Source organism: Dichomitus squalens (genome assembly GCF_000275845.1).
Source record: "Dichomitus squalens LYAD-421 SS1 unplaced genomic scaffold DICSQscaffold_7, whole genome shotgun sequence".
Lineage (NCBI taxonomy): Eukaryota > Fungi > Basidiomycota > Agaricomycetes > Polyporales > Polyporaceae > Dichomitus > Dichomitus squalens.
Genome location: NW_006766889.1, coordinates 482,775 through 508,539, shown reverse-complemented (window position 1 = coordinate 508,539; position 25,765 = coordinate 482,775). Strand labels below are relative to the sequence as shown.

At 56.9% G+C, this 25,765-nt stretch overlaps 8 protein-coding genes across 8 annotated transcripts; 2 read left to right on the top strand and 6 right to left on the bottom strand.

The window, feature by feature from the left end:
* Window positions 1-82: 82 nt before the first annotated feature.
* DICSQDRAFT_56267 (histone-fold-containing protein) lies at window positions 83-698 on the bottom strand (the record flags this gene model as incomplete). Its single annotated transcript, XM_007363782.1, has 4 exons — window positions 83-134; window positions 198-316; window positions 396-545; window positions 606-698. The coding sequence occupies 4 exons, from the start codon at window positions 696-698 to the stop codon at window positions 83-85; spliced, it is 414 nt and encodes a 137-aa protein (XP_007363844.1).
* A 2,443-nt stretch (window positions 699-3,141) lies between these two features.
* On the top strand, window positions 3,142-4,888 carry DICSQDRAFT_179290 (uncharacterized protein; the record flags this gene model as incomplete). The annotated part of the gene is made up of 3 exons (XM_007363781.1): window positions 3,142-4,252; window positions 4,307-4,483; window positions 4,538-4,888. The coding sequence occupies exons 1-3, from the start codon at window positions 3,263-3,265 to the stop codon at window positions 4,886-4,888; spliced, it is 1,518 nt and encodes a 505-aa protein (XP_007363843.1). The 5' UTR covers window positions 3,142-3,262.
* A 126-nt stretch (window positions 4,889-5,014) lies between these two features.
* Window positions 5,015-5,789, bottom strand: DICSQDRAFT_102442 (uncharacterized protein). Its single transcript, XM_007363780.1, has 5 exons — window positions 5,533-5,789; window positions 5,390-5,477; window positions 5,245-5,325; window positions 5,180-5,186; window positions 5,015-5,130 (listed from the first exon to the last, which is right to left on the bottom strand). The coding sequence occupies exons 1-5, from the start codon at window positions 5,638-5,640 to the stop codon at window positions 5,094-5,096; spliced, it is 321 nt and encodes a 106-aa protein (XP_007363842.1). The 5' UTR covers window positions 5,641-5,789; the 3' UTR covers window positions 5,015-5,093.
* Window positions 5,790-6,588: 799 nt separating this feature from the next.
* On the bottom strand, window positions 6,589-9,981 carry DICSQDRAFT_134727 (uncharacterized protein). The gene is made up of 4 exons (XM_007363779.1): window positions 9,588-9,981; window positions 8,417-9,497; window positions 7,264-8,346; window positions 6,589-7,181 (listed from the first exon to the last, which is right to left on the bottom strand). The coding sequence occupies exons 1-3, from the start codon at window positions 9,715-9,717 to the stop codon at window positions 7,911-7,913; spliced, it is 1,647 nt and encodes a 548-aa protein (XP_007363841.1). The 5' UTR covers window positions 9,718-9,981; the 3' UTR covers window positions 6,589-7,181; window positions 7,264-7,910.
* Window positions 9,982-10,530: 549 nt separating this feature from the next.
* On the bottom strand, window positions 10,531-11,445 carry DICSQDRAFT_56023 (uncharacterized protein; the record flags this gene model as incomplete). The annotated part of the gene is made up of 2 exons (XM_007363778.1): window positions 10,531-11,333; window positions 11,388-11,445. The coding sequence occupies 2 exons, from the start codon at window positions 11,443-11,445 to the stop codon at window positions 10,531-10,533; spliced, it is 861 nt and encodes a 286-aa protein (XP_007363840.1).
* A 3,273-nt stretch (window positions 11,446-14,718) lies between these two features.
* On the bottom strand, window positions 14,719-17,497 carry DICSQDRAFT_134718 (uncharacterized protein). Its single transcript, XM_007363777.1, has 12 exons — window positions 17,217-17,497; window positions 17,151-17,162; window positions 17,036-17,098; window positions 16,958-16,986; window positions 16,785-16,906; window positions 16,700-16,730; window positions 16,620-16,650; window positions 16,473-16,571; window positions 16,260-16,414; window positions 16,123-16,200; window positions 15,825-16,058; window positions 14,719-15,770 (listed from the first exon to the last, which is right to left on the bottom strand). The coding sequence occupies exons 1-12, from the start codon at window positions 17,468-17,470 to the stop codon at window positions 14,893-14,895; spliced, it is 1,986 nt and encodes a 661-aa protein (XP_007363839.1). The 5' UTR covers window positions 17,471-17,497; the 3' UTR covers window positions 14,719-14,892.
* Window positions 17,498-18,019: 522 nt separating this feature from the next.
* DICSQDRAFT_82797 (UbiE family methyltransferase) lies at window positions 18,020-19,050 on the top strand. The gene is made up of 2 exons (XM_007363776.1): window positions 18,020-18,048; window positions 18,112-19,050. Exon 2 carries the CDS (start codon window positions 18,127-18,129, stop codon window positions 18,940-18,942), a length of 816 nt encoding a protein of 271 aa, XP_007363838.1. The 5' UTR covers window positions 18,020-18,048; window positions 18,112-18,126; the 3' UTR covers window positions 18,943-19,050.
* A 2,542-nt stretch (window positions 19,051-21,592) lies between these two features.
* Window positions 21,593-24,412, bottom strand: DICSQDRAFT_168169 (cytochrome P450; the record flags this gene model as incomplete). Its single annotated transcript, XM_007363775.1, has 10 exons — window positions 21,593-21,740; window positions 21,799-21,927; window positions 21,982-22,253; window positions 22,316-22,329; window positions 22,388-22,505; window positions 22,570-22,834; window positions 22,887-23,075; window positions 23,128-23,257; window positions 23,316-23,405; window positions 24,112-24,412. The coding sequence occupies 10 exons, from the start codon at window positions 24,410-24,412 to the stop codon at window positions 21,593-21,595; spliced, it is 1,656 nt and encodes a 551-aa protein (XP_007363837.1).
* Window positions 24,413-25,765: the final 1,353 nt, after the last annotated feature.

Genomic DNA, 25,765 nt, shown 5'->3' with positions numbered 1-25,765 from the left:
AAATAGGAAAGGGTCGATATGTAGTCATACAACAAGCGACATAGCCACGCCTAAGCCCGGAAACAGTCCCTGAGCGGATGCTTCAGGTGCGCTCCCCGCGGAGACGACGCGCGAGCGCGAGATCCTTGGGTTGGCTGGGAGACGAAGAGTGAGCATCCCTCAACTCGCCACTGTCCCCAGGAACAAAGAGCACGTACATCGTAACACGCTTGGCGTGGATCGCAGCGAGGTTAGTGTCCTCAAAGAGGGAGACAAGGTAGGCCTCAGCGGCCTCCTGAAGAGCCATAACAGCGGAAGATTGGAAGCGCAGGTCGGTCTAAAGAGGGAGTGGAGATGCGGTTAGCACCTGACAAGGCCATCACTACCGTCGGAGACACAGTGGGGCGATGACTCACCTTGAAGTCCTGGGCAATCTCGCGGACAAGTCGCTGGAAGGGCAGCTTGCGGATGAGGAGCTCCGTCGACTTCTGGTAGCGACGAATTTCACGGAGTGCGACAGTACCCGGCCGGAAACGATGAGGCTTCTTGACACCACCAGTGGCCGCCTGAGCGCAATTGAGAGTAAGGATCGAGTCGTGGAGATTCTAGGCAAGGGTAAGACGTACAGGGGCAGTCTTACGAGCAGCCTTGGCTGCGAGCTGCTTACGAGGAGCCTTACCACCAGTGGACTTGCGAGCGGTCTGCTTGGTACGGGCCATTGCTAGAATGTCGTTCGGAGGATGTACGGGGAAGTGATTGAGGGAGGAGTAGTGTGCGGTGAACTTAAGCGGATGGTGGTGGTCGAGAGGAGGGTGGCCGTTAGCATTCAACAACTCGCGTCGGCAGTATATATACTCTGGACGCGGTCTGCACGTGACTGACGCGGGGAGGACGCGCCTGTGGCTGTGCACGCACTCTTGTTGACGCGCCTTCGGGACTTCCGGCGCTAAGAGTCTCCGTTCCGTTCTCGTCCAGCTGCGCCCTCCGCTTAATACTCCCGAGTCCCCCGCACCTTGTCCTTTGGCTCGCATTGTTCCAATGACCTAACGGCACGCTATGTGTGCTCTTTCTTGCAGCCCTATGGAAGATGGCGTTCGTGTGGGCGGCACCCCAGTAAAATGACCGGGCTCAGGTTATCCACCTACTAATAGCAGTGGACGGGATATATGTATACTGCTCATGTCACCGCATGGTCAGCCACAACCGTCAGCCAATACACGTCGCACATATATGCGAACCACACCACCAACTGCGTCTCCGAGTCGACCGACTCGTGTGACAGCCTCTCCTCTTGGCCTGGCCTCGGACATGTCGACCTACAACCGAAGGGACGTTCAGGCACAGCCATTGCTTGCCCATGCGGAATGTCGGCCCATCTCGCCTTATTTCAGGTTTTGCCCAGCGGATCTTGCGGCAATCAGTATGTTCCCTTCGCAAACTTCCCCTCTCTAGGGCTCAACATGTCGTTTGTATCTAGTTGGCGCTATAGCTTTCATACTCTACATTGTGTGGGGCATCAATCTGACTATACGTCTGTACAAATACCTTCGCGGAAGCATGACTACATGGCGGCGACGCCGCATTGTAGTTCCTGAAGACCTGGAGCGAAACTTTCCATGCAATTCTCAACATGAAGGTAGGTAGCAGCTTGCACCTTGTTGTCCATTTGCGCGGCTGTAACACAAGCGTCGCTTACAGCCAATGCCTCTTCTGCATCCACTCTATGCGAAATTTACTGTTCAAACGGACCCAAATACAACGAAACTCCGAGCTATCCTCTTGACCACAAGATCAAGTTTGCCTTGGACCAAACGCGTAGGACCAGTCTCAGGTTCCCTGACTCGCATCGCTCTTCCTCGGCTCCCGGCGACTCCGTCAATTTGGACTCATACTCGCCTCCTTCGACACCAGGGCTGCTCAACTTCGACGAGTCAACATTCTCTAGTCGCTCCTCTCTCATGACTCCACCTGGGCTAGACGACTGCGACTGCGACCCCGATATCGCCGCCAACAGTCAAATACTCAACAGTCCCCCTCCCGCATACATGGATCATCCGTTTGGCAGGTCGAAGCTTGTATGCAAGCCGTGTATGTCGTGAACGCTGGTCACTATGGATAACGGAGAGGGAGTTTGAGTCACCATGTACAGTGGCGTGTGTGAATGTATACGCCAGGAAAGGCATTCGTCGCTAGGAAATTACGTCCGCCCACCCCCGACATCCACTAGCAGCACCGGCATCTCAACCCGTCAGGAGATCCCTAACGTCCACCGTCACGGGTCCTGATCTTCCATGCCATCTTGACCTCCTTCCCCCTGCGCTATGCGGTGAACGGTGAGCAGATTGCCCCCTATTCGCGATGACGACTACAGTTGACTGGTGACCACCCAAGTAAGTCCCGCACTAAGGAAGGAGCCACAGGGCACTTCCAGCCTTGGACCACGAGCTGATCACAAATCCTCTCGAGCTCAGATGTCAAGACAGGATCTGTATCTACGCGCGCGACAGAGCCTCTGCATCCTCGCACGGACCGGAATCTGGATCTCGTGAACCCCGTCTCGCAAGCCAATCTATTAGATCCGCGGGGCCATCCCACAAGCACCCCAGCCAACCGCTCGCCCGATGACAGCAGCCCAGCCAATTGCGCATCGATGACAACACCGCGCAGTTAGGCCGGCCACAGAAGTGCGGGATAGCGCGCGAGAAGCGAGCGACGATGCAGGCGTAGCGTACCTTCTCGTGCAGCCTCTCACGCCCCTCAAGAACTCGAGACGTAATGTCGTGTCCATGCCCATGCCCCCGAGCCCTTCTAATGGGAGCGCAGTGCGCATGCCGATCGGGCGACCTCGTCCCTGGGCCGCACCTGTCTGCCTGGCATGCGAGTCTCGGGCATCGCTTGTCTCAAAGGGTGTCGCCAGTGATCAGAACCATGAGAGAGCCAACGGGCGGGCGCACGCTCATCGGTGAGAAGGCACAGGCCTTCTGCGAGTAGAGGGGCGAGGACTGTGCACGATCAGGAAGGGAGGCCCCTAGACCTCCGAGTCTCACGTGGCGGACCATAAACACGCTGCATGCGCGTGTCGGTGGGTGATAGGGATATGTATACGGCCCATCCCCATCTCGCGCGGCGCGGACGCACACGTTCAATCCTGCTCCAGTCGCCCCCACTCAGATTGTCTTTGTCTTCATCTCTCCACCACACTTGAACGCTTTGCCTCGACCCCCCATCTAGGATCTCAATTCCCTTTGGCCGACCTCTCAAGGCGAATCACAAGGCGAACAGGATGTATCTCTCCGATATCGCCAGCGAGGCGTACTACTCCCATTCGTCGCACCGCCTCCCGCGCACGCGCTCTCGCGGTAATTTTGACTCAAGCACCCTGTTCTCTGGCTCCCAATCCGGGATCGGCGGGCCCGCGCGCCGCACGAGCCACCTGCACCGCGACCACCATCGCGACCGCACGCGCTCTTCGCCGTCCGCTGCACCCACGAGCATCCCGCTCGACGACAACTTCGACGCATACACCACCGAGGTCCCGACGGAGTGGCATGCGGACGATCCCGACGGCGACGGTGGTGGCAATGGCGACGGACACACCGAGTACGATCGCGACGAGAGCGTCAGCGGGTACCGGAACTACGTGACGGAGATGGAGCGGATGCTCGCGGGCCAGATGGAGAACGCCGCGCGCGCGCAGGAGCGGCAGTACCACCAGTACCAGGAACGGCTCCACCAGCAGAGCCAGAGCCAGAATCACGACCAAATTCAAGATCAGAACGAGCACCGCGGCGGCCTCAATAGGAGCGTCAGCTTGAGCGAGAGCGGCCGCGGCTCGTCGAAAGTGGGCGGCGGCCGGCGGAGTCTCGCGAACCCACAGCAGCTGCAGCTGCCGCTGTCGCCGGTGCCCCCGCCGGAGAACGCGCGAGAGGTTTCGGGTAAGAAGGGCCGGATAGAGCTCGTCGAGCAGCGGATTATCGAGGACTCGCCCGTGCGCACGATCTCCCTTTGGCGCGAGCGCGTCGCTGCGAACAGTGCTGGCGGGACACGCAACGGGGAAGACGACGGAGCGGATATCCATGGGAATGCCAGATCGCGCGGACACCGGAGGGTGCCGTCGAGCGGAGCGAACTCGGTGGCGGACACAAGGCTTAGGAGAGTTGTGAGCGAGCGACCGAGGTATGCGGAGAGCATGGAGGGAAGCGGGATGAGGAATGGAAGCGTACGGGGCATCGAGGGTGGAAAATCAGGGAGGGCGACGTACGAGCGCAGCGAGGTGAGAATGCGATTGACGCATCGCTTGCGCGGTTGAGCTAACGATCGCGGTCAGTACATGGTCTCGTATAAGCAAGCGACGACGGGCGGGATGCCCAAGGAGCTGTTCTCCCCCATCTCGCAGGCGAGGGATGTCATGACACCGACCAGCCCGACACTGAGCAGAATGCATTCTCCGCCATCCCCGTCGTTGCGTCGTCACGCCCATCGGAAGTCGCTGGAGAGGAGCGAGGTGTGTATGATCCACCTGTGTACGCGTATATTGTGATAGCTCACAACGTCGCAGTATATGATGTCCTACCCGCAGACCCCACCCCTCACCGATAGCCAGGCAAGCTCGTCCAGTCCTGGTCCCACGAAAGGCAGAAATCAAAATGACCGGTCGCACGAGGAAGCAAGCACACAGCGAGTGACGTCGACGTCCTCGGTGGAGGTTATTCTATCGTCCTGCGACCCTTCGCTGCTGCACATCGCCCCGATCTTGTACGATTTGGGGATCAAGCGCGTCGACCATCTGCGTGCCATCGCCAGGCTGGGAGAGGGGACAAGAGACAGAGAGGTCAAAGAGGAAGCATTGAGACGGGGGGTGACTGTCTTGGAGTGGGCGATCTTCTTGGACAAGCTGCAAAGCCTGTAACATCCATGCCAGGGCTGCGACCCGAATTGACCGTTGCTTGTCTCCGTGTCAGATCGAGGTTGATCTACTATTGGGAGCGGAGCAGACAGTAGTCGGCCCATGTAATGATATACTTCCAACGAGACGCTGTTGCAGGTGAAATGTAATACACGTAGGTCATGCGAGAAGATAAATGAGACAGCACGCGGGTGGTGAACAATAACGTCTAGTTTTCTCGCCAGTTGTTTCCGCATGCTGTACAGCTGCATTGCGGTCAATGTCAATGCTGCCTGAGTACGTCGCCAGACATACCGGTAGACTGACAACAACATATTCTGTCAACGAACTGTGACATCGCAGCACGACAGCACACGTACAGGTTGTCATGGGTTCGTCCGCCGACCTGATTTGCAGCTGATAGAAATATGCACGGCCGTTGTCGCACTTTGGGCATGTAGCTACATAGGGAGTACCGTAGTGAATCAGCAGGTTATTGCTGGAGATGATGAGTCATAGGATTACCGTTAGTAGAGTCGGCATGTTTCCATTGGTCTTCTCCCCCAAGAACATCGTCGACCTCTTTCCGTTTCAGCTTCGTCCTCGAGGTCATCTGCGCACTCGACATGTCAAGACTTAGCCATGGCAGGGATCGCCCAGGGACTCACCTGCTTCGTGATTGGGAATTCATATGCACAGGTGTTGCACGCCCATTTGTTGTAACCCGTTTCTGCGGAAATGACGAGGAGATTTGCGCAGTTGGGGCAGAATAACATGTTAGGCGTATCCGGAGGAGCCTTGGAGCAATTGCTCTAACAATCAACGTTGCGACCGTCTTCAGAAATTTTCGGTGTGAATCTTGGCTATCCTATGCAGAACCTGCGAATCAGGGCTGTGGAGGGGTGGATCGTCTACCTGCAGTATGCTTCAAGACTTTCGTGCACTCCGTGATAGCCGGAGTGGGTTTCGCCCTGTAAGGGTTTTTTCCTATGCTCGGTTAGCTTCGGATGTTACGGGCCGTCTACCTGCCCTGACGACTGAGTATCGTCAGGCTAACGAGTGTAGGTACTACGTCCCGTCTCTTTCACCCTCCTTCGAAAGATCTCCCGATGAACATTAATGAACACTTCATTGTAACGTATATCGTTTTCATATAATCTACAAATCTCTCCTGATTGCAGGAGGCTTCCACCTCAGCCCGGAAAGGCGCTGAGAGCTGTTCACTCGCAGCCTTGCATCATCATCGTCCCGGACGCAAAGCCCGAAATACTGTAACTTACGCGCATCAGGCAAGTGACTACTTGTTTGTGCCCTTGCTGTAGGTATGAGTGGACTGCCAGCTTTTCTCCTATTGGGCGTTCGGGGCTTATAGCCATGACTCGTCCATAGTATCGAGCGGGGCCGCAGCGAGCTTACTAGGGCCCCAACTACGAAGGCAACACTATATCCAGGGGACCGCATCTAAGCTATGCAACGAATAGCCGGTCTGAGCTACTGCCGTGACTTGTTAAACGCAGTCAGTATGTAGGCGCGGCGACGTGAGGTTGCCGGGCCCTAAATGAGCAATTGTACATAGCCGTGACCACCGCCACACACTGTACTGCCTTGGCTACGCCACACATCTGCCTTCCTACATTAACTCTCTCTGATATACCACGCAGGTACGTTCGCGCCAGCCCCGCATTTCCTTCGCATCAAGGCATACTGATACTCTCGAGGACACTGATCGCACGTCCTGGATCTCATCAGGCTTGGAAGGCCACATACATTCCAAGTAATCGGGAGACACTTGCAGGCTCCAGCTTTCCATCGATCCCATTAGCATGTCCTGGTTGAAGGCGGCATTCCACTCATCCTCTCATTCCAAAGGCAAAGGCCGGGCGCACAGCCCTCCGTCCGACGCCCCTCCCGAGTGGGAACCCTGCGCCGAAGAAGTTCGCCCCCTAGGAGTCCACTCCGATGCCCCCGAGCAAGACTATCGAGCGGCAGAGACTTTCTGCCGGACCCACCCCCCGCAGCCCTCTCGCCTCCTCTCTTCCGAGTCGATCGAGCGCATCCGCGCGCTGGGCTGTGGCGCATGGGGGCTCGAAGTGCCCACCGCGGCGGAAGGGCCGCGCTTTCGCGGGAGAATCGACAATGGTGGCGAGAAACCCAGATCCGGCGTCGTGCGGGTCACCTCGGACTACCGCTGTCCGGATTCGTGTATTTTCAGCACCCTCCCCATCCTGGCGGGCTTGTACGATACGCGCGGGAAAGAGGGCGTGTACTACGAGGTGAAGATGATTCGCGTACCTCCACAGCCGGGGAGCATCGCCGTAGGTGAGTGGTACCTCCGAGTTTCATACTTGCTATGCTGCATCTCCATGGAGAGTGATCGCTCATGCACAATTTTTTTCAACAGGAGTGGCCTGTCGTCCTTATCCTGGGTGGCGCATGCCAGGATGGAACCGCCTCAGCGCAGGCTTCCACACGGACGACTGCTCCAAATTCTTCGAGGACCCGGACGGAGGTCGACAGTACGCAGGGGAGTTTGCCATCAACGCGGGCGATGTCATCGGCATGGGCTATAGGTTCGCCGCCGGAGAGATTTTCTGGACGCATAACGGTCGCTCCCTGGGTACTGCGTTCACGGGTGTCTTCATGCCGTGTGAGCAATACGACGTGTACGCGGCTATCGGAATTACAGGTCCCGGAGAGGCTGAGCTGGAGGTGAACTTCGGTGCTGGCTGGGATTTTGAATGGAAGGAGGGAAACGATTGGAAGGTTCAGGGGCACGTAGGGATGTTGTCCGGAGGACTTGGAGGAGTAGACGACGACCTACCGTCTTACTCGACCTATAGTCGAGATAGGCCTGTGTTGGCCTGACACAGGTGTTGATAACTATAGTATTTGCTTGGCTTGACCTCATCAATACTCGGCAGTCCGTGGCCCCACGATCACCAGTATATCCAGACCTATTCATTACACAACATTACATCTATGCACTCTAGGGTATGACTCAATACAACTCAACAGCACCGATACAGGACTCCCCCCATGTCTCATCTCAGACATTGCACTTGAGCTCCGCACCGGTGATCATCTTGATCGTCGCGCCCAAGCACCATCCCAGCTCCGTGCCGTCGATTTGCTTCCCGAGCTCGACCTCGCGATCCGCGTTGAACTCGTAGCCCAGCCGGAGGAGCGCGTGCATGAACGTCAGGTCGAGGCACCACTCGGGCCGGCCCTCCAGCTCGTCCATGAGGTCCTTGTCCGCGCCCCAGAGCTCCTTCCACGCCGCCGGGCCCTCGCAGACGGTCTTGGCGAGATCCGCGTAGGTGGAGATGTGGACGGGCTGCTTGGGCGCGTTCACTTTCGCGGCGAGGAAGGGATTGAGGCGGTCGTAGAAGTATGAGAGCAGGAGGATCTTGCCGTGAGGGAAGGTCTCGAGGAGCGAGGGCTGGTACACGCCGTTGAACGAGCACGGCTTGACATTGCAGACACTAATGACAGAAGAAAAGACGTCAGCACACACAAGCGCATTCAGTCCAGAGTCAACAGAGGGAAACGTACGCGTCCTTGGCCATCACCAACTCGACCACCCGGTTGCACGACTCGAAGTCACCGACGTCCTGGCCCATCATCGTCACGTTGAACTTCTCGCCCATCCGCTGGTCGTCGATCTCCACCAGCCTCTGCGTGCCCTTCGCCAAGCACGGGTTCGCCACGAACGCATCCTTCCCGTGGCTCGCCCCACGCAGCCCGTTCATGAACTCCACGAGCCGGTGCACGCTCTGCCGCGCGGTCATGAGCCCGTATCCGAGGTACGAGTGCTGGTAGAGCACGCGCGTCGCGCCGTCGTACTTGAGCTCGTACTTGTGCTCGCCCTCCTCGAGCGACGCGTCCGGCTTCGCCATGTCCAGCGTCGGCTGGAACACGATCTGCGTCGAAGCCCCGCCGAGGTCGAGCACCGCGTACGGCTGCCGCTGCTCCGCCTTCGCCTCCGCGGAGAGCGTCTTGAGCAGGTAGTTCGCCGTCAGCCACGCGTACACGCCCTCGTCCCGGCCCTCCATGATCTCGACCGCGTGCTCGCCGGCGAGGCTGAACGGGTACGCCGTCTCGAGCCGCCGCCGCACCGCCGCGAGGATGTCCGCGGCCTCCTGCGTCCCGAGCCTGCGCAGCCCCGCGGTCGCCTTCACCTCGATAGGCGTGCAGTGGCGGAGGGACTCGGGCACGACGCGCAGCGCCTCCTCGAGCAGCTCGTCGAGGCTCTTAGCCGCCGCCTCGGGGTCCCCGCGGTACGACGACAGCCCCGGCTGGCGCTGCTTGAACACCTCGTACTCGTACCCGGGCGACGGCCCGCAGTTGTTGAACTTGTAGATGTGGATGCGCGAGCCGGTCGAGCCCGCGTCGATCATGAGCGCGAACTGGACGAGGGGCACGCCCGCCTTGTACGGCTGCGTGCAGTAGTGCGTCTTCGTCAGGTCGCCGTCGCTTGCCGGGTCCGTCGGGCGGGTTTCGGGCGCGGTCGAGACGTCGTTGTCGTGGGGGATCTGGGTAGCTGGATAGTCCTGGCCTGTGTGTTTTGTGGTGGGGCCGGGTGCGGGAGGGTAGATGGCGTCCTCAGCTGGCCGCGCGTCCGGCTTCATGATCGCTACATTCGACCATCCACTTCAGTCTTCGCATCCAACCAAAGTAGCAAATGGGACGGCGATAGCGGACAAGAAATAGAGCAACGACTCACAAGGCACGTAGTCATCCAGGTCCTCCTTCCTCGGCCCAAAGAAATACACGAGCCCAATCAACACCACCGCCCCGATCGCGAACTTCTTCCACGCAAACCTCCGCCCGCCCCCGCTCTTGCTGGGCCCCATGCCGCCCTCGAGCCTTTCATAGTTGCTACTCCGCGGGGAGAACATGTCGCTTATGCTTTTCGCAGACCGTCGACGGGTCGCCTTGCTAGAGGACTGAGAGTTTTCTGAGCCGTTGCCGACGCTCACGGAAGAAGATTCTGAGGAGGATTGGGATGCCAACGCCGTCGTACGGGTACTGGGGTAATAAAAGAGAGGTGTGTCCGATGAGGGCGTCGAGTGGGTGCTGTCGTAGTCGTCAAGAATCAAGAAGGGTGTAGTGCCGCCGCGCTGCCGCATGCGGACCGTTAGGCGAGCAGGTTCTCGGGCTCGGAGTCTTTGACATGACGAGGCTGTGTTTATATGTACCTTCGGTACTTGCATAACAAGTGTGATTACCTTGCACACAATTCATGAACGGCTAACATGTTGTTCGCCCAAGCTCACACGAAAGACGTTCGAAGTATACAACATTCACATTGGTCCACTGCGTCGATTACTACGACGGAAACGACTACTGGACAAGACAGTACGCGAGGGAACAGGTGTACGATGGAGTCAGTGGGAGGTCGGAAACTAATTGCACCGACTCAACATTAGCGATGATTTTGGCGACTATGGACAACGAAAGAGGCACATGGGGACTTGGGGGTTGCGACGCTACTCTGCGAGCAAATGGTTGAGGAATGGGGGGAAACAGAAACAGAGTAGCGAAGGCCACGAAAAAATGATGCGGCATTGGTTGAGAGAGACTACGATGGGAGAGATAAGGAAACATATCGCATAAGGTATACTCAAACAGCGTCAAAGCGAATGGAGTTGGAGCGAGCGAAGTGATCATGCAGCATCGAACGACGGCAACTCATGTCCGTGACTCTCTAGCAACGCCTGGTAGAGCATCGCCCGCTGCCTCCACATCTCCTTCTCCTCTCTCTCGCGCTCGACAGCCGTCTCCAGCTCTCGCTGGTACTCCAGCTTGCGCTTCCGGCTCCGACGAGCCGCGAGGGTGTTTTGACGACGCTTGGCTTCGATTGCATCCACATCGTTCGGGTCGAGCGACACTTCCTCCTGAAGCTCATCCTCTTCGCCGAACGCTTGCGACCGGGCCCGCTTCTTCTTGAGCCACGCTGTAGGGACCTCCTTGCGTGAAGTCGCCGACGGCGTGACATACTTGCGCTGTTGGATGGGGGCGTCGAGAGGTACTAGCGACTCGGGAGTGATGTTCCGCCGCGTCCCGGTGGGCAGGGACTTGCGAGGACGACGAGCTGGCGTCCCAGGCGTGGGGAGGAGATTGGAACGAGGGGATGGTTGGAGGGATGTAGGGTCGAGCGCAGGCGTCATTGGCGAGGGCATCGTGTACATGCCGTCGAAGGGCAACGCGGGCTGAGAGAGAGCTGGAGGTGAGACCGTGTGAGGCTTGTCGAAGGCTCCAAGGTCGAAGCCGGTGCCTCCAAAGAGAGGAGCCTCCCCCATATCGGGGAAAGTATCGGCATCGAATATTGCCGGGCTCGTGAGTAGCTCGGCAGACATGTCGGAAGACCCGAGCGCAGGGGTGGTAAGGAACTCCTCGAAGGGGGAGTCCTCCATCGGCGACGTCAGGAACTCGCTGAAGTCGTTCGCCATCTGAAACTCGGGCGACGCTGCACGACAAGTGTAAATGCCGGTAGCTCCGAGCAAAATTTCCGGGTGCATACCTTGGATGGCGTCCATGATCGCCTGGACGGTCTCTGGGTCGGCAGAAAGGTCGGACATTTGGTTCGCCCGCTCAGGGGCAGATTGCGTCTCCTCGGGCTTGTTAGACAGCATGTTCAAGTAGTTGGAGCACACGAGATTGTAATAGTCGAAATCTGGAGTCGAGCTCGAAGCGACTGGTTGCGAGAGCGCTGGAGAAGATACTGATGATGCAAACTTGGTTGTTCGAGGAACCGGGGGAAGCGATTGGGGGATTCCATGATGGGCAGCTAAAGCCGAAGTCGAAGTGAAGACCGGATGGGATGTCCGAGGACGATGGGATGACTGGTTTACCGAGACATTTTCAGTCGGGTAAGAGCTTGGGAGTTGGAAACTCTCAAGGTGTGCAGGGTGCGAGGAACCATGGCTGGTGAGTCGGTCCGAGCGATCGCGTGTAGAGGACGCGTTTACAAAGTGAGCGAGAACATGTTCGCGACGCTGTGTTGGTGGTTGATACGACTGGGGATACAAGGTGGGAGTGGGGGTGGGGTTAAGTTGAAGGGCGTCAGGTGACAAACCCGCTAAGGAGGGGAGTAGTCTGGAAGGGGATGCCGACATAATCAGTGGTGTGTTCACAACGGTTGGGTCATTGCCGTATGGGATCGCCGACGACGCGTGAACAGGTGTATGTGGGGGAACAGGCGGAGAAGAATACGGTCCGGACGCAGCGCATGGCGACGCCGGGGCCTCGGAAGCTGGCCGGTTCTGCAACATGTACTGCATGTTGCGCAGGGGAGAGGCTGATGACTCTGCCACTTCGTTGTGCGACGCGGAGGACGTCATATTCATTGCGCGGTTGACTCGCGAAATGTGCTTAATGACTGCCAGCGGAAATACGGCGACACGGACTGAATCAGAGGTAATGGGACTCACGAATTGCTCAGAGGTGATCTGAGGCAGTAGTTGTACCTCGGACAGTGCTGCTGACTGTTCGAGGAGATGTGTGGTGGGGGGGGTTGAGAGAGGATGGACGAAAGTGATAATCTGACTCGGTCTGGTTTTTATCGGTTCCCGTCCCACGGCGATTCAGACTCAGAGCCGCTCATTGTCCCGAAGCAGCTCCTGGGCTGTGCCTGACCAGGACGCCCATGTGCTCCGCCTTGCTAATTACGCCCTGTCCCGCCGGTCCGCAGCCCAGAGAGCCACGACGACACACGTCTACATACGTCGCAGTCGTCCACAAGCACATTTACTTTAGCCCAAGCTCCTCTTGGGACACGTCCAAGCCCTGCGTACGCAGCGCACAGTCGCCAAAGGCGCTCGCGTCGAGGCCTGGGACAGCGGCATCTGGTTGCGGCTCCGAGTACAGGACCTCGAGTCAGAGTCGTCCAACTGTTCCGATCCCGAAAGTTGCGATTTCAGAATAAGGCAGGAACAGCCCGCGTACGAGTACAGCAAGGCGGCGCAAGGGCGATGCGCGCACCTTGCACAGCCCCCGCCTTCGTCCACCCAATGTCCGTCCCCCGCCCGCCCGCCGCCCGCCGCCATCGCCCCGCCCATTTCCCATAAACCGACACGCCGCCCGCGCCCCGTCCCCACGCCTGTCCACGCGGTCCCCCCCCGTTTATCCGACAATAATTATATCCCCTCCGTCCGACGTCGCGCGCCGAGCCATCTTCCGCCCATCGATCGCGCATGATTATCATATTTGGCCCCCGACGGCTGCCCGCCCGACCACGGCCGACATTCGCTGCCACACAAGTGCTGTACCTCCCAGGCACACGTACGCGCCAGTTGGGTTTCCCCGCGGCCACATGCAGCTGTCGGCTTGCCCTCAGCCCCACGCCTTCTGGCGGCCCGACGTCGCGGCGAGGGGTTCGATCAACAATAGCCGTCACCCACTTCCCCTGCGGTCTGCAGTACTGCCCAACAGCAATCATTCCGGTGTCGGAGCGCGCGTCCTTGCGGTATCGCCACACGGCGGCGCATGACCTAGAAGAGTATAGCCAGTCCAATGAGAAGCGACTTTGGCGGGCGACGATAAGCCCGGATCTTCTCGTCCACCGCGAGATGACATGTAGACAATATGCTTGCTCAGCAACCACCACTCACGAGTGGACTTCGTACCGCTGTCGCTGACCGAGGGGCCCAGAACCGGAGAGCCGCAAAAGTGACTCGAGCCGCCAAAGAGAACCAATAGCCGTCGAGGATACCTGGATACGAAGGGGAGGGGTGCTTGTCCGCATGTAGAGCGCAATGGGAGCTCCGTCCTGAGAGCGTGTCCGCGGCCAAAGAAGCAATGTCGATAGAAAGGGGCTCGAGAGCACCGGTGTGAGAAGGCGCCATGAATAGCTCGACGTTGTTCCCTGGGCGTGATCGCGTCCTACCTCCCAATGAACGTTGTTTGCAGTGGGCGCCGACACAGCCTACGGGGCGACGGCGACGACGCGCCCGCGCCTCTGTTGAGCTCCGTCAGCCTGCGCGCGTCGCGATCACTCACCCGCCACGGCCACATTGAACCGCAAGAGTAATCGCGGCACCTCTCAAGCCCGTCCCAGCTTTCCCTTGCTACTACATCGAGGCCACATCGAAACTGCAACGAGGCTCGGAAAGCGCCGCCTGTACAGCTTCCACTTTGCCGACCCGGGCTCAACGTCTTCTGTACCGCCGCCGCCTCCATCGGCGATAGCTGTCAGATATTCTCGAGCGGACCGCACTCACCCCTTACACCGACCGCCCGTCTTCCACGCTGCCTTCCACGCGCCCCGGCCCAACGTCCCGCTTCCCGACCCCCGCGCCGACACCTCCCAACGAGCGCCGATACGCCCGGTCGTGTCACAACCGTCACATTCTCTCGCCACGCCACGAACAGCCTCGCTCGGACACAGATCGACCCCGCAGATGCCCGAAAACCCCCAAGAAAATCGCACAAAACCGAGGAGAGCACGCAGGATCGACCACAGCGTCGCAGCACAGAGGGGACAGGGGAAACGGGAGCACTCAGGGAGAGAGGAATGCTTGCGCCGCGTTTTCTGTCTTTTATGCAAGCGCGCCTCGAGTCAGAGACCCGCCGAAACCGGGCGAGCCCATCACTTTTGAGTCATCCCACGTGGGCTTCGCGGGGCGCCAGCGCTTCTTTGTCTTCACCCGCGCAGCCTCTTCACGCGCCACGAGGCTCCGAAACGCACGCTAGGATTTGCGCTGTGGAACTGCGCCCCGTAATTCCCCGCCTGCGAGTCGGTACCGACGGGAGGCCTCAGGGACAATTTGTCACCACCCAGTGAGAATTTTCTCGTCGGGTCGGGGAGGTCATCATGAGGTTGACGCGATTAATGTGGACGTTCTCTGTTCGTATTTGGGAGCGTCAATGTGAGCATACGAGGAGCTATAGAGTCGATGTGATGAGAGCGAAGGCGGCACGACCTATCCAAGAGATACAGCAGAGAAACCGGAGTATACCCAGAAACAACGCTAGACTAGCAGGCGAACAACTAACTATCCAAGTAAAGCCCGACCGGACAACAGCGACTAGCTCGCCGCCCCATTTCCGTTTCCGTCTCCTTTCCCGCCGTGCAGCTGCGATGGCAACGTCGGGACCGGGGGCGCGTCCGGCGCACTGAAGAACCCCTCCGCAGTGATCCCGACCGCCTGCACGCCCGAGCCCGTGCTCTTCCCCCTCGTCGTCCCCCTGCCCACCGCGATCGAACCCTTGCGCGACGGGTTCCCGCGCTCGATCGAGATCGTCGAGCGCGCCTTGTTCAGCGTCGCGTACGCGCTCGGGGGCCCGTTCCCGCCCCCATTCCCGAACGCCGTGTGCGTCGAGCGCGCCGTCGCGTCCCTCGACGGCTGCTGCGAGCGGTGTTGCGGCCGAAACGTGCTCGCGCCCGACGCGCCGCCGGAGAAGCGGCTCGGGTTCGGGTTAGCGGGGCCGAGGGGCATGACGAGCATCGCGTCGTCGATGTCCTCGTCGTCGAGCAGCGCGCTGTCGCGGTTGTTCAGCGACGGGCTGCCGGGCGAGTTCAGGTCCGCGAAGAGATTTGGTGGGTGGAAGACCTCTTGGCCGTCGGTGACGCCTGGCGAGGTCGCTTCGCTGCGGTCCGGGACCTCGTCGAAGACCTCGTAGTACCGTTGGATGCAGAGCTTGATGACCATGCCGAGCGTCGTCCTGCCCTCAACAGATGCTGGCGGTGCACTGGACAAGGAGGCGCCTTGGGACTGGGCTGCGAGGTTTGTGCTCGAGGCGGCGCGCGCTGCGTCGAAGAGCGTGGGCGCGTTGGGGATGGAGCACATCATCACGTCTCGCACCGGGTTAGAACTGGAAACGAGGTTGGGACAGATCACGACGGTAAGGTTGTGCGCGTCCATGCGATTCCATTCAGACCGCAGCTGCACCTCGTACAACAGGTCTACAAGGAAAACGCTCAGCATATGAGAGTATTCATGACGAGCGTGCGACTTACGGAGCACACTGCTTAATAGAATGTACGCGCACGGAGGGAGCTCGGGCAGCAATGTTTCCCGTATATACAGAATCGCCGACATGTCGTTGGGATCGTCTGTCGGTGCAGGGCATTTCCGTATGATTGAGTAAAGTCTCTCAGGGAATATGGGCTCTGGTAAATCGTGCAAATACTTCTTCAGAAGCACTGCGGCCAAATGTGCGTCGCCGAACGTTTCCAGCGATACAACGTGTCCTTCCCACAGGTGTGGTAAGTACTCCCGCGTACACTTGATAGGTGAACACCGACGCGGACACACCTCGATCATATGCCTGCGCAGCCTGCTTCAGAAGGACGGAATTCGGCGACCGGCGGAAGAGGCCCTCGTCCCGCAAACCTAATATGGCGTCAGCATGGAAGCCGAAGGCCCTGGGACGCGTGTGCGGTTGGACTGACCTGTCGACCGGAGGTAATGTATACAGTCTTTGATCACGCGTGGGAGGCCTCCTTTCTCGCCATCGAATCCCATGAGCTCCTCGAGGGGAACGCCGAACAGGTCGGATCGGGTCATGACTGGGAGATTGATTTGTCGCTCATGCTTGAGATTTTCTCTGTTTCGTTGTCAGTGATTGGGGCAAGACTTGGGACTATGACCGGAAGTGCGCTTACTGGTATACTGCTGGGGGTATATCTATTTGTGTGAGAGGAACGTGGTATGCCAGCTCGGAAAGGGTATTGATATAAGTTATCTTGCGGAAAAACTTAGGGCTACTCAAATCAACAAAGAAACCGACATAGTCAGAGGATACCACGCACCTAATGATGGCACCAGCCAAAGAGAAGAGCACTACGCAACAAGTAAGACAGCGGATGATGCGAGAAAGGAGATAACGGACTCTTGGTGAAGAAATTAGAGTGTACGACATACTGTGACCGTCGTCAGATAAATGGTGTGACGACCCAGGACGGGAAGCCTCTTACCAAACGCTTCAGATTTTTACGATACTTCCGGCTAAGACTGCGGTATGCCTTCCATACCCAGTTCCAGCCTGGTGAATGCCGGTTCCCAGCAGCAAGGAAAACGACCGTATAATCGGACTCGACTGCGATGTCGGCCTAAGGATTGGATCATCCTGTGAAGGAACCGCACGCACCGTAGAGATCCAGGTACGACAGTATACGACTGGAATGGGGTCATGACGACTGCCCCTTTACACAGACAGAATACTCACGAAAGAAGCAGGTCATAGGAAACCTCCCGTGGGTCAGGCATGGCAGATGCGCACATGACAATCCTGATTGAACACATTGGTATGCATTCATAGAAAAAGTTGCCATGGTACGCACATAGGTCGTGTTCTTCGAAAACGGCTGTTAACGAGCATCGCAACGTACAAGCAGGGAACCACTCACTCATAGTCCACTCCGGCTTGGAATATTAGCCTACTCATAATTTCCTGTATCCTCTCCTGTCCTTGATACTCTCCCGGGGTAGCATCTGATGCAAGAGCAGAGGACTTTCCAAACGGTTGCTTGAAAAAGGACTTGCGTTTGCTCGTCGCAGGCGAGTCCGGTGGCAAGTCAAAAGAGTTCGAGCGGGATGGAGAGTTGATGTTCGCGGACAGCGCAGCCAGTCGCTGTTTGAGAGTAAGTGGGTTCGGAGGCATGTCGAGTCAGGCGTAGGGTGTTTCGAAGAGAGTCCGGGGCGAGGTATGGGAAGTGTTGTTGTCTTAAGCAATCCCGAAAGAAAGATACGAAACGAGGCCGGGATGACTCGCAAATTCAGCAGGGACTTCACAGTCTGAGCAGCTCGGAGACTAGCACAGGGTGTAAGGTATGCGCGATAGAAGAAATGTCCACCGGCGGTCCGCTCTTGGAGGCGTTGTGGAAGGTGGACAGGATGGAAGACGACTGAGGGAGTAGCAGCCACTTCCCGGTGGCGGAGACCAAGGCACAGCGGCTAGACGCCGGGATGTGTCTGTGATCCGTCACGCGGAGGCTTTGCGGCGTGACGGAGTCTCCAAATAAAGAGGCGCGTAGGCGATCGCGTTCATCAGTACTTGGTCGTTCATGCTCTCACCAGTACTAGTACATCGGACGAAACCGAGCATCTATGATTGTGACTCATCGGCCGAAACGTAAGCTGTGAGGCGAAGCAACTCTGTATATAACACTCCAATGGCTGCATTGACAACTTCAGCCCCTCCAAATCCCACAGCGCACCCACACCTGCCCTCATATAGCGGTACGTACTGGCTGCTCCTATCTAGTTATTTTGGGCCACTCATTTGGCGCTCCTCACACGCAGGTCTATACGCGCAACATGTCGCAAAAATCGCATGTATACACCCACGGCCACCATGAGTCTGTCCTGCGCTCGCACTCTTGGCGCACTGTCCAGAACTCCGCTGCGTACCTCATCCCGCACCTCAAGCCAAACATGACCATCCTGGACGTCGGCTGCGGGCCAGGCACCATAACCACCGACTTCGCCCAAAATTATGTTCCCCAGGGGCATGTCACAGGACTCGACGTCCCAGACATCACGGATAAGGCTCGCGAGTATGCCGCGTCCAAGGGCGTTACCAACATCACCTTCACCTCTGGTGACGCCCTCAATCTCCCCTTCCCGGACGCAAGCTTCGATATCGTCCACGCCCATCAAGTGCTACAGCACGTCTCTGACCCTGTTCAGGTGTTGCGCGAGATGCGGCGCGTCGCGAAGCCCGGAGGGCTCGTCGCCACCCGCGAAAACGATCACTCTGCCAAGGTCTGGTGGCCGGATATTGAGGGGCTGCAACAGTGGAGCGAGGGCTATAAGGCGGTCGCCCGCGCTAACGGCGGCGAGCCCGATGCAGGTCGTCGCCTGCATGTCTGGGCGAAAAAGGCCGGTTACCCTGCCGACAGCCTCACCTTGTCCGTCGGGACCTGGTGCTTCTACACCCCGGAGGATCGCGCATGGTGGGGCGGCCTGTGGGCGGATCGCCTGTTGTCGTCCAACTTCGCACCTACAGCACTCAAGCATGGCATTTTCACACAGGAGGGGCTCGAGAAGGTGGCAGAAGCATGGCGTCGGTGGGGTGCGGATGAGGACGCGTGGTGCACTCTAATCCACGGTGAGCTAATCGCAAAAGTCTGAAGAGTACGACAGAGTTGTACATGTGCATATTATTTGTCTGTACCCTCCTTCCCTTGGCAAATGACTGTACATATATATGTAGCATCCTAACTGAGCCGCGACATCTTTGTAATTGAATTGGTCGGCGATCAACCGTACCAGTGCATGGGCGTCCGCACCTGCGGCTATCCTCGGCGCTTCAAATCGCAATCATCATGCCATGTTGAACTCGTCTAGCACAATACTAACCACTCAGTCAAGATGCACTCATGGTAAGAGCACTAGGACTACATAGAGTCGCGAGCTGATGGTGTCTAAGAAGATATGCACCACATGCACCCGACGCTCTCCATCCAAGAGATTCTCCACAATGTTTGTGCCTACGCTTGCGACTCGACTCGGCTTTCCCTCATACGGACCTGCCAGGCGTTGCACGCCGTAGCTATCCAGTCTTTCTGGAGCGATCTTCCAGACTTGACACCGCTGATCAAGTGTCTCCCAGAGGACGCATGGGCGGTTGATAAGCGGTCGGGGCTGCTTGTAAGTGCAAGACTCTCAAACCCCCTGTAAAGCTCGTTCACAAAGCTTTGGATACAGAGAATTGTGCGCTCACTGTCGCCCGAAGACTGGAACAGCTTCCTGAAGTATTCAGTCCACGTTCGTTACTTGGGTTTCCGGGACGCGCCGACCAAATGCCGATTGGACGATCGTGTCGTGACCATGGTATCGATGTATCGGCCTGCTCTCGTCCTACTCCCTAGGCTTTTGGCAGTCAGAATACGGGCTCTATCGCTACGTGACTCCGATATTTCGGCTGTGCTCGGTTGAAATGGTCCCCAACTCAAGGAGATCTCTATGCACTGGGGTCTTGAAGACGATCCGGAACAGCACTTACAGACGTGCATGTCAGTGATCTCGAATCGCTTCTCCTCCCTCGAAGACTTCCAGCTATACTGCAAGAACAGGCCGCTGGTGTGCAGGCTCATTCCTGAATCCTTTACAGAGCAGCTGCGCAATCTCAGAATGTTTCGCACTTACAAGCTGCCCATCTCGAAATATGCCCTCCGTTCCCTCGGCCGACTCCAAAATCTCACTGTGGTAGCTATATACCTCCCTGCCTTCCTGTCTCCGGAGCTGCTTGGTCCGGAATCCTTTCCGGCCTTGTGCGAGATCAGAATAACGGCGCTTACGACGCTTACGAGGGCTTACTTCGCGTTTGCCAACGCGGTGGCGATGCTTCCCCAAGTGAAGGTCGCACATATCGACCTCCGCGACGTCCCCAAACCCGAGGAAGGGCTCCGCTTGTTCGATCTCGTATGCACCCAATTCTCGTGCACTCGACTCGTCGAGCTTTTCATCTGCAGCAACGAGGATGCATGCTCACGTCGCAGGAGGCCCCCCGCGCTCACTGTCAATCACCCCCACCTTCGACGCCTCCTTTGCTTTGCGGCGCTAACCGAGCTGAACGTCAATCTCGCATGCTCCTACGCTCTGGATGGAGACCTTTGCCTCGAAATCGCCAAAGCCTTTCCGGAGATACAGTCTCTCCACATTGGCGACTACGATTGGTGCTACTACGAGTACCCCAGCATAATAGTACCCCCCATGACACACGTTCTCGCTCCGTTCGCGACACACTGTCCGCACCTCACCTCTCTGGGCATCCCGTTCGACGCTCGAGAGTCGCTCTCCCTCCAGGACGTCAAGGACGCCCTCCCCGACCGGCCTAGCCGATCTCAAGTCTGGCACCTCAATTGCTCTCATTGCCCCATTGAGGACGACCAAACTATCGCTGCGTATCTAGCACGAGTCTTTCCGATGCTAGAGGGCCGTCACGACCTGGAGTGGTCTGACTTCGGCGCCGACATGCCCTCGCTGAGGTGGAAGGATAAGTGGTATGAGGTGCGACGTCTGCTCCCGTGGTTCAAGGTCATCCGAGATGACGAGGCAGCTACAACGGAGGAGCCAGAGGACTGAAGGATGGGACAGGAGAGGTGTGAGCTATTGGTTGACGTCCTGGAGTGAATAGAGGATGGATTAGTGTAGAACATATACCGGGAGTCAGAAGTTTTTACAAGGAGGTAGTTGGTGGGAACGACTCAATCCGATGTTACGAGCATGTATGCTCGCGTTGCTCGTCGTGTTTGCAACGCCGATCATGGATCCTGCAGAAGTTGCTTCGCTGATCACGCGCATGTTTCCCTAAGCGGAAGTGCTATGTAGTTCCGACTTTCCCGGCGACAAAGATATCGGGGTGCACACGTGCAACTTTAACTTCGCTGGTCATTAGACTGTCATCGGTATCTATCTACCCATGCTCGAACTTGTGCGGATGAGCGATAGAGTATCAAACAAGAGACTGAGGACAAAGAGGACAAGTGAATATACAGTGAGGAACAGATGTCTCTGGGCATCTGAAAACCGACACCGTGCCATTGAGTCCGTGTCTTTCGGGACCTTATTTAGCAATCGTCATAGTCCCGTGTTTGTGAATAGATCACTACTAGAGACTTCATCATCTCATGTCGCCGCCGAGGTACTATGTAAGCGCAACTCCTCCTCTATCAAAGCTGCGGAACTCGCCGAGCGAGGTTCAATTGAACAACGAAAGTCCTCGGGAAATCTGGTCGTGAGTTGTAAGCCAGACATCCAGACTCGACAGGACTCTTGCTTACGAGATGAAGCGGTCCGACATCGCAACCCCGACTTTGATAGGCTGCCCAGCCTGGTCAACAGGCGGAGATATGTGGAAGGCGTGCAGAATGGAGGCAACATTGAGGAAAAGTGAAGCGTCGGCAAAGTATCTCCCCGGGCATATCCTAATCCAAGCAAGTGTTCAATACTGGTTTCGAGTTCAAAAGTGCACCAATCTCAGACCTTCTACCGGAGCCGAAAACGAATGCGGACGGATCGACGACGTTAGGATCCAGTTTCCCGTTCCGGATGAAGCGTTCCGGATAGAACTCGTCGGGATTCTCGTACGTGTTGGGATCGTGCATTACGGCCCTTGGAATGGTATCAGATGCATGATGCGATGCGAAATGCTCCACTGATTCGTACCAAATATTCGCGGTGAGGACTGTACCAGCGGGTATGAAGTACCCTCGAAACTCATCGTCCTCGACAGTGCAATGTGAGATGCCCAGTGGCGTGACGGTGAACCAGCGGAATGACTCTTTCACTATTGCGTTCACGTAAACAAGCGAATCGCGATCACCGAAATTGGGCAGGCGACTTGGTCCCACGACAGCATCTAACTCCGCTTGTGCCTTCTTCTGAACTTCAGGATACAGCGACAGCGCAAGGAATGTGGCTTGTAACGTAGCCATCGACTACGGTGATAACCGATGGATGAGGAATGCTCAGTTGGCTTGTCATTAGTTGCCCAACTTACTGTATCTGCGCCGGCTGCAAACACAAAGCGATCAGGTCTGCGACGCATGTTCGACAGACTCCGAAGTCGTACCTGCCAACGCGACGGCTGTCACATCTTGAGCCAGCTCATTATACGAGACTAAGCCGTTTGACGTTTTTGATAGTAAAATATCAACGATAGGCTTCGCATGGTATTGTGCACCATATGGCTAGAGAGCGGAGTTCACGTCTCAGAGATCTGCGACATACCATCAAGTGTGTAGAAGGACGCACCGATACCGTGCTGCGCGAGGCGAGTAAAAGTTCCTTGAACTGCATGTCCTTGCTTCTCAGCTGCTTGAATACGTCATGGTATCCGGCACCAGGGAACCAAGCTGGAACGTGTTCTAAGAGGGGAATGTAATCCACGGCGAACCTGCCAGGCACCATGATTTGGGCGGTTCCATCTAAGGCGGTGTCGACCCTTTCCAGTAATTCACTCTTTTCGTCTTCAACTTCGATTCCATATGTGATCTTCAGTAGCGCAGTCGCGACCGTGCTACAAAAACCAGTCAATCTCCCTATCGAGAGACAAGAGGCTATCTACTCACAAATTGATATGCCGCTTGAGATTCTCGGGATCATGCAGTAGCTTGCCGAGAAATGTGCGGACAGCAGCGAGTTGCACGGGACGGTAACGGTCGATTGCTCCTGGGCGGAAATGCTGCCAGAACGCACGCCTATAGCTCCTCCACCTCGCGCCGTAACTCATCACTCCCAACACCCACTCACCCCCGACGCTACGCCTTGGTATAAGCCTGCGCGCAGTGAAGGCATCAGGATCGTACTCACAGTCTAGTTGAAGGGCACACAAGTCGATCTGAAGTGTTTGCGGTACGCTTGTCCAGGAGCTCCGAAATGGCGGCGCGGCTGTTGAGGACGAGATGGGATTGGCTTTGTGTCCGTAGGAAAATCACATCGCCTGTGCAACGGGACTTCATTCAAGAAGAAGTTAGGGACAACATGGAAGTGCGGCTTACCATACTTCATGCATATATCCCGGAAGCCGATCCATGGTTTGGACTTCGGCACGTCGAATAAATTGCCAATGATTGGGAGAGGATACGGGCCTGGCGGCAATGATCGACCTCTTGAACGACTTCTCCATAGCATATAAGAACGCAAATTGGCCAACAACAGGAAGGCCATAACCGCAAGGGGCAGCGTCACAATCGTACTCATGATGAAAGAGTCCGAAGGCTGGGAGCTAGCTACCTCTCACAGGACCCGGTGTCTCTTTATACTGCAGAGAGATTAGAGTTCATGCATGATGTGCCATTACGTGAGATGGCTTCCCCGCCAATGGCGCAAAACCAGGGAGTAAGTTGCTCGATGAAAGGAAGACGGGTTCCGCACTTCCCGTCCGCGTTATCAAGCGCGCTACGTAACCAAATAGTAGAGCTCTAGACAGGCATGAGCGAAGAGAGATTCAATAGGTAGCCTCAACCCTCATACCGTGGACACACATGTTGCCTGTATCTCTGATCGGTGCATGCTGGCTTGTCATGTGCTCCCCCGTGCAGGAACGCGTGGAGTGAGAGGCTGTATTGGCCTAGAGAATGACGAACGTGAGCTCGCTCTATCATAGCTGCGGGTTATCTAGTTATTATTATCGGAAAACGTACCAGCTCGTGTGACTTGCACCCTCAATTGTTTGCTTCTAAAAATCAATCCAGTACGAGAGGGTGAAGTCTACTCTACAATGAAAGTCTCGAAATGACTTCCTACAACGGTTCAGTCAAACGGAGAGCACGCAACGGGAGTCGTTCAACTCACCATTGTATTCTACACCTTGCCACAACCACTCCCGTTCCTGCTTCTGAACCTTCGCCATCGCCATCGCATACTTCTCAATCTGTCTCCACGCCTCACGCATCTCCAGGTGCTCGTATTCCAGACTCCTATTCCCCTGCCCAGCCTCCTTCATCAGCGGCAGACGCCCCCACGATGTCTTCAAAAGCATGAAATCCGGACACAGGTCCGACAAGAAGCCCGCGATCATCAGGTAGTCCGCTTCAGTAGCGCCTGTCTCAAGCTGCGAATAAACCCTCCTTCGTAGTGCGGTGTTCAAGGTCATCAACGCTCACGAGACAAAACCACTCATCATGAGTGACTCCATTCTGATCTTCCGATCGTAGGCGTCCAACAAATGGCGAGAAGTCGTAAACGAAAATGTGCTGTGCGCTCGTGACGACGCTGTACACCGCCGCGAGACCGAACTGTCTCCCAGGGCAGATCCTGTCGGTACACGGCAAGCAGCTTGGTCAATGCGTATCAGAGGGCCGTGATGCATGTTCATAGCGTCAAGCATCAGCAAATGTATCAAACCATGGTCTTGCATGGCCACGGCGCCCGAAACTGGCCTACCCTTTCCGGAAACCACAAGCGCCTACTAATGCTGGCCAACTCCCATCTCGTCCGACAGACTCCGGCCATTGAACATCTGCGCGCATGGATCCCGACAATGGTAGGTAGGTATTCATCTTGTCCTTTTACTTCATACCACTCAATCGTCACCAGAGAAAGTGCGTATACGTCGAGACTATGCAAAGCGCTCCGCTGCATCACAGCCGCCTCCTCGGCACTCCTTACTAACATCTCCCCAATCTCTCTCCCGAACGCGCTCCTCATCCTCCTCCATCCTCCTTTCCGCCTCGGCTCTCTCTGCCTCCTCGTCTGTGCATCCGCCGCCGCCGCCATGAGCGGCGGCATGGGGCGGCAGGTCAGGTTGCAGCCTACTATTTGTAGAACATGGCGCCGAAGTGCCGATGCAGGCAAAGCGGGTGAGTGCGCGGCAACTCAGCAGCGTTGTATTCAGTCAGATGGTGTCGTTGCTGTGGACGATCGCGACAGCGTCCACAGCAAAACCGACCAGATGCCCCGTGCGCCGGAGCATGGGCATGCAGCCATTGTGAGCGTCTGCCCGGTGTGGTGACATTCCCTTCACGATCCTCACCCTGCCTTCTTTCTACGTGTACTCCCTACTGATACTTTTCAATCTTGCTCATCGATGACGCGTATTTTAGGTTACAACTCAATCAACGGCCTGTCATTGTGCTAGCCCTGCCCTGAACCATCTCTTGCAAAACCCCCATCTCTCCACGCCGCGTCTGCATCCCCCCTTTATCACCCGCTACAACGTACCAGTTCTGCAACATGCCCCTTGGGATCTGATGTTTGTGAGTCATGCCAAGACGGCTGTAGCTACTAATGTCTAGCTCCACCCGCCTGCCTTCGGCTCCTCATAAACATCCCATAGGTATGTATATTGTGCACACACTAGTTGTGTCTCGCTCTTGCCCTTTACGTAAGCCTTGTTGCCTGACTTACCTTTTGTATGATTGCATAGACATTGTTGCGTACTTGTGACTTTGGCCTCGGGAGCATCCTTGCTCCTGCTCACCCAGCGACTAGCCCTGCTAACCCTAAC